A 6,000-nucleotide genomic window follows, 5' to 3' on the forward strand; every position below is an offset into this window, starting at 1 on the left:
AGTGAGATGACGGGTCATTTAGATATTGAATTGTGCAGTGCTAAGAGACGAGCTCTGTTGAGCTCCAAAAGTGACTGATATCTCGGCTGACAAGAATTGTCCAAAGGCTACTACTTGTCTCCTGTCAATCAGGAAGGATCTGATCCAGGCCACAGCCTTATTGGAGATACCGATTTTTTGCATCCGCTGCAAGAGAATGGTGTACGAGATGGAATCAAACACTGCGGAGAGATCTAGTGGAATCAAACACAGCGTTGTTGCCAGCGTCCAAGGTCATTTTGATGATTTCAGGTTCCTCTAGTAAGACAAACTCAGTGAAGTGCTTATGTCTGAAACCAGATTGGCGAGCATGTAATGAATTTGTTGTGTGTTTTATATTGTAGGACACTGTGGTATGGCAACCATGTTTAGCATGGAAGTGCATAGGTTTTGTTCACTTTAACTTGAACTCCCATGCGTGCTGGTAATAAATGGGTGCTAGGGAGATCGTTGTACATGCACGTTGCAAGGAGTTTTATATTTTCTCTATATTGCGATTGAAATTTAGTTTTGTAACTTTAATACAACACTATTTTTTACTTCACGATTAAACATGAAATTGTAGTTATTTTTATTTGAAAATGTATTTTGTAAAATCATATGATAATAGTGATGGCCCAACTGAGTTGCTTGTAAAGAATGTGATCTATATTATTTCAGTTGTTGTGGTAACTTTATTTGATTAAAAATATAATCATAAAAGCAGGACATACATACCATACATATACAGAATAAGAAATTAAAATGACCAAAGTGATATAAAAATGCGAGTTTTAAAACTAAGTAGCAGCAGAATATTTTTAAAAAGATTAATAATGTAACAAAAAAGTAGGTGTTGCTGTCAAAGTCTGTGAAGGAGAACCAGAATTACAAAGAGACCCAGAGAGTGTGAACATTTCATTAAAACAGCTGTCGAATGTCGATCTCGATGAAGAATCATTGGGTTCGCATACCCTAGTATTGCAGGCACAAAGAACACAAGGGAGACCAGGGTAAAGCTTTGTGGGTCTACAGTTTTGTTTTAGTCACCTGTAGCCCTCTTTAAAATTGCTACCGAGCCTACAGTTTGCTGGTTAAATTTATGGTATACATAGTGAATACAAATTGTAAAACTTATGTTTAAGGCTGTGTTCTCTGGGTTCAAAGCCTCAATGATTGCCTGCCTACAGGACCGAACTCCCAGTCTATTCCATTCTGGCCTCAAATTTATTCTGCGCTGAATCAAAAGTGCAAGGCAGAGGCATACAACATGCTCCATAGATTCCACCAGAGCCCCGCAGCCCCTGCACTGTTGGTTGTCTGACGTGCGACGCCAAATAGGTAAATGTTTCGGCAGGTGTCATTCCCCCAGTCTAAGCGCCATAAACCGCAATTTTAGATACAGAGGATATGTGCAGGGCAGATATGATGACGGTGAAGCCAACTGATAATATTTAATTACTGCCCATGCCTGCTTGCGTTTGGCAAGAAAAGCTTTGTCGGTGGTATGGGACAGCATGCAAATGCACTTCTTGATGCTAGTTTTAAAGGCTATTTGACTGGGATTTAGGTTCCAAAGGTCGCTTGCTGAATATTGTTGTACACATTCATTGAAGAACTTACTGTAGGTCCCACTTGGATTATTAAAGCTAATGTCCAACCACAACATTGACTCAAGGGACCCAGCTTCAGCCTGCCTTAGTTTATGGCACAGATTTAAATAGGCACCTAAGCTGGAGATTTCATAATTTAAAAGGCCCTGTTCTAATCTAATCTGTGCGGCAGAGGCAGATTTCAGCATGTGAAAAACACTTTTATAGTTCTTTGTCACATGTTGATCTAATGTTGTGCTAATTTTCCCCCTGAAAATTTCAATACCGTATGACAGCGTGGGGCCAACTTTGGCTTTCATGACGTCCATCATTGGGGTTATCAGTTTTTTTGAAAGTTTTGAGAAATTCATTCGGAGGGCTGTGGCTTTCATTGAAATGTCGCTACGGTGTTTGGCGAGTGTGCCCCTGGAGTCAAAGTTAACCCCCAGGTATTTATAGGATTTTCCTACAACAAGACCAGAATTGTTGTACGTCCAGCCACCACCTCCGTAATGTTTTCTGCAGAATATAACTACTTGAGTTTTCTTTAAGCTAATCTCTAGGCTGTTCATAACGGTATAACTATATAGTTTATTTAACAATTGTTGCAGCCCTACTCTGGTAAGACTGAAAAGAACAAGGTAATCGGCATACAGAAGGTTACTTAACTGCACACCACCAATCTTAGGGGAGTGGCTATTTATCTTGTCCAGTTCGGCTGAGAGGTCGGCAATTAACAAGTTAAAGACCAATGGGGCTAGCACACACCCCGTTTCACTCCTTGTGTTTTCGAGACAGATGTGTGCCAGTAGCAAGCTTAACTTGTATCCAGGTGTTAGTATGTAATTGAACAATGGCCTCCAGTAGTTTGACCGGGATTCCCAATTTCGTTAACTTTGCCCAGAGTGCTATCCTAGGGACCCCATCAAAGGCAGCTTTAAAATCAACAAGACAACAAAAGAGAACCTTAGATGAAATAAGCGATTTATCAATAAGTATTGATAATGCCAGTAAGTTGGACGTTGTGCCCGAGTTTGCAGTAAAGCCCTTTTTTGAGGGGGGAATCAGACCTTTCATGTCAGCCCAGGAGCTCAGTTCTTCAAGTAGGATACTCGCAAAGTGCTTTGCCTCATTGTCCAGTAAGGCTATCAATCTATAGTTGTTTGGGGACGAGTGGGCGCCGGACTTGTATATTGGGTGAATTACTGCACCTCGCCATGAGTCCGGTATGGTTGAACAACTCAGCACGAATCTAAAGAGGGTTGCTAATTGTTGTGTCCAATCGGGAACATTTGCTTTAACCCGTTCGACGCGCATGACGGAACGGTTCCGTCATGCACGTCGGTTGGGCTGTGCTTATGACGGAACCGTTCCGTCATGGCCCCGCCCGCGCACGGAACCTTCAGCGTGGCGCGGAAATCCGCGCTGCGCTGAAGGGGTTAAACTAGGCTTGTGGTGGACCATTTGGACCTGCTGCTCCGTCTGGTCTTGCTTTTGACCAGCCTTGCTTCAGTAATAGAGATCGTCTCACATTGGGGCTGCGTCAACTCCTGGGAGCTATCCTGGCACTCCAAAGGCCCGTCTTTAATCAATGTGGAGGTGTTTGTTGCTAGAGATTCTGCACCTCCGTTGGCCTTAAAATGATCAGTCAAGAATGTGACCCATTCTGCCTCAGCAATGTTTGCACTCCCCTGTCTAGTTGTTCCATTAATTTGTCTGTTCAGTAGTGCCCAAAATTTTCTTGAGTTGTGGTTTTTACTTTCCCAAAGAATTTTGCACCAAAATTGATCAAGGTGAAGTTGTTTATCTTTTTGGTATGCCTGTCTATAGTTTTTTTTTTTAGCAATTTTGTAGTCGATCAGGCGATCATTAAATTCTGGTTGCCCGCAGTGCAGTATTTCTGATCTTCTTTAATTTCATGGTTTGACTTGAAATAGGAAACTGGGAACTGCAAATAGTTGTGTGAGAGTGTGCGAATGCGATGGAAACAGGTTTAGCAGATGGTAGCAAAAATGTGACCAGTCAGCAATGTGAGAAGCTATAGAAGAGGGGCCACCTAATGTAAAATACAGACATTCCTTCATGATGTTAAAATTAATTTCGTCGTTCCATCTTAAAACGTTTTAAATTTTCTGAGTGGAGTGATCTACATTATTGTTTATAGGAGTTCTCTGCACAAGGCAGATTATTTATAATGTTTGTGCCTTGAGACATTTTAAAATTATAAAGGTGGTTTTAAAAGAGAACTGATAGTTTTATAACACAGTTGTCAATGATCGAGTTGAACACTAATTATAGTCTAGCGTGTTGTTGGAGGATGTGCAGAGTAGATTAACCTGGATTCCATGATAGACTTGCTGTGCTTATTAGTTGTTCTACTGCAGTACAGTTACTGTTTCTTTTCTTGATCTGTAAAGTGCTGTCATTGAACATTTTACAAGTTCCAAGGCAGAGTAATTTTCCGTCACACCGCACCCTCTGCAGCAGTATGCACTTTCTAGTGCGGGGGTCTCCAATCTTTCTGTAACAAGAGCTACTTATGTTCAATGAAAATTATGAGGAGCTACTAATATGTGTTGTACTAGGGGCTGCACCAGGCAAAACTACATTAGTGGCCACTTGCAGTGTGAGTAGGTTTTGTCATTTTTAAATGCCTTTAAAGGGATACCCAATGCCCCTGGCACCAAGGTTCTTGTAATAATAATATGGCTGCCCAGCACTGCAAGATGTATTACTCAAATATCCACTTTAAATGTATTTTAGAAATTGAGCCATATTTCTCCAAACATGAGATCTGAAAATACACACATTTTCGTCTTGAATACAAACTCTCAATCTTATTTTACATATATTAGTTCAGCCAAGCAAAAGCTTCTTCTAATTCAGTAGGTTGGGCTGCACACAGGAGAGCTACTTACAGGTTGCTGCGAGCTACCAGTAGCTCACTAGCTACTTGTTGGAGAAGCCTGTTCTAGTGATTACTTTCCTCGTGAAACCTGCAATCTAAAACATTGTTCTTGTCTGGTGGGGGGCACACATCAAATAAAAAGAATAACACACCCAAATGGGAGAAACTGTTGCAGGCTATCATATTTCTGTTCTTGTTCGCTCTGGCGTTAACCCAAACGTTTTGATTTTACTAAAGTTAATTGAGTAACATACTTACTTACAAGGGGTTTCCTGCAGCCCTCTTCAACCACAAGTCTCTTTTTTGTGTGATTCACATTTTTTCTAACTCCTACTACACCATTCCACATGGGGCAGCGGGTCTACCAAATATAGCTATGATGGCATTTTGTTCTTTCACAAGGGACGAACACAATCACCAAACAAGTTACTTTAATGCCATGGGCTACTATGGCAATGGATCTTATGAGATTAAAACACATTTTGTCCTTTAGCCGTTTTTTTAATTTTTTTATAGGAGTGGCTGGCAGCTTCCTCAACAATACTTTTTTGCAAAAAGCAATATAAAAAAAGCATTGAAAAGCCAAAAGGGTGTAAGCCCAATGCCAGACCTATTGGCTTTGTAATTGCTTGTTTTATCAGGTGAACAAAATGAGTTGAGCGCTTAAGGAAACATTTTTTAAATCTAATCAACAATTATGGAATCCCTTCTTTATGCTTGGCTGTAGAAAGAATGAATGTTTTTAACACATCGAGCACAAGGATTGTGTGCCTTAGAGTCACAGTTATAGAAAATAGAAACGCCTATTGATAAGAAAGCTGGGACATAGACATTTAGTTTTGGCATAATTTAATAAGATGTTTGCACTATTTTGATAAGATTGCTAATAGAAAGCTGTGCACATTCTGCCTTATTGTTTTCTGTACCTGTCACAATCATTTCTGTTCCTTACAAAGACCAGTAACTCTTCTTTTGCTTTAACAGGGAAATTTCGTCATCCAGAAGTGGTACAGCTCGTCTCAGCCATCAACGAAGAAAGGAATTCAAATATTGCTGAGGACTCGAATGAAGCAAAACAATAAAGCATTTTAAGCAGCAGTGTAATAAAATATTTATTGTTTTTATATCACATATCTTTTTGCTTATTTTCCGGTAGGATATTTTATTTTTTATTTATTTTATTTTACGTTTGGGTCTACGATACTCATAAATATTTTTGATGAATGAATTTGAGAAGCAATGATCTAGCATCAGACCAGCTGCAAAAAAATCAGAGAGTAAAATATCTGTCACTTTCAAAGACGACTTTATTCAGATTTGCATAAAACCATAAAAGATTATAGAATAAAATCAGAAACACAGCAACACATAAAAAAGGAATTGAAACATTTCAAGGTAACCATACAAGATATACAAATGGAAGTACAATCACAGGTAAACAGATAGGACTCGATTAAACATACTTTACGTTTCCAAGCTAAA

General features: G+C 39.6%; 1 protein-coding gene across 1 annotated transcript in view; it reads left to right on the top strand.

Annotated features, from left to right (window-relative positions):
• Positions 1–5,649, top strand: part of HDDC2 (HD domain containing 2) — a 168,240-nt gene extending 162,591 nt beyond the window's left edge. Inside the window, exon 6 of the mRNA XM_085611687.1 lies at positions 5,503–5,649. Within this exon, the coding sequence (XP_085467813.1) occupies positions 5,503–5,600 (98 nt within the window). The 3' untranslated portion in view covers positions 5,601–5,649. The remainder of the gene's footprint in view (positions 1–5,502) is intronic.
• The last annotated feature ends 351 nt before the right edge of the window (positions 5,650–6,000 follow it).

Source organism: Triturus cristatus, chromosome 6 (genome assembly GCF_964204655.1).
Source record: "Triturus cristatus chromosome 6, aTriCri1.1, whole genome shotgun sequence".
NCBI lineage: Eukaryota > Metazoa > Chordata > Amphibia > Caudata > Salamandridae > Triturus > Triturus cristatus.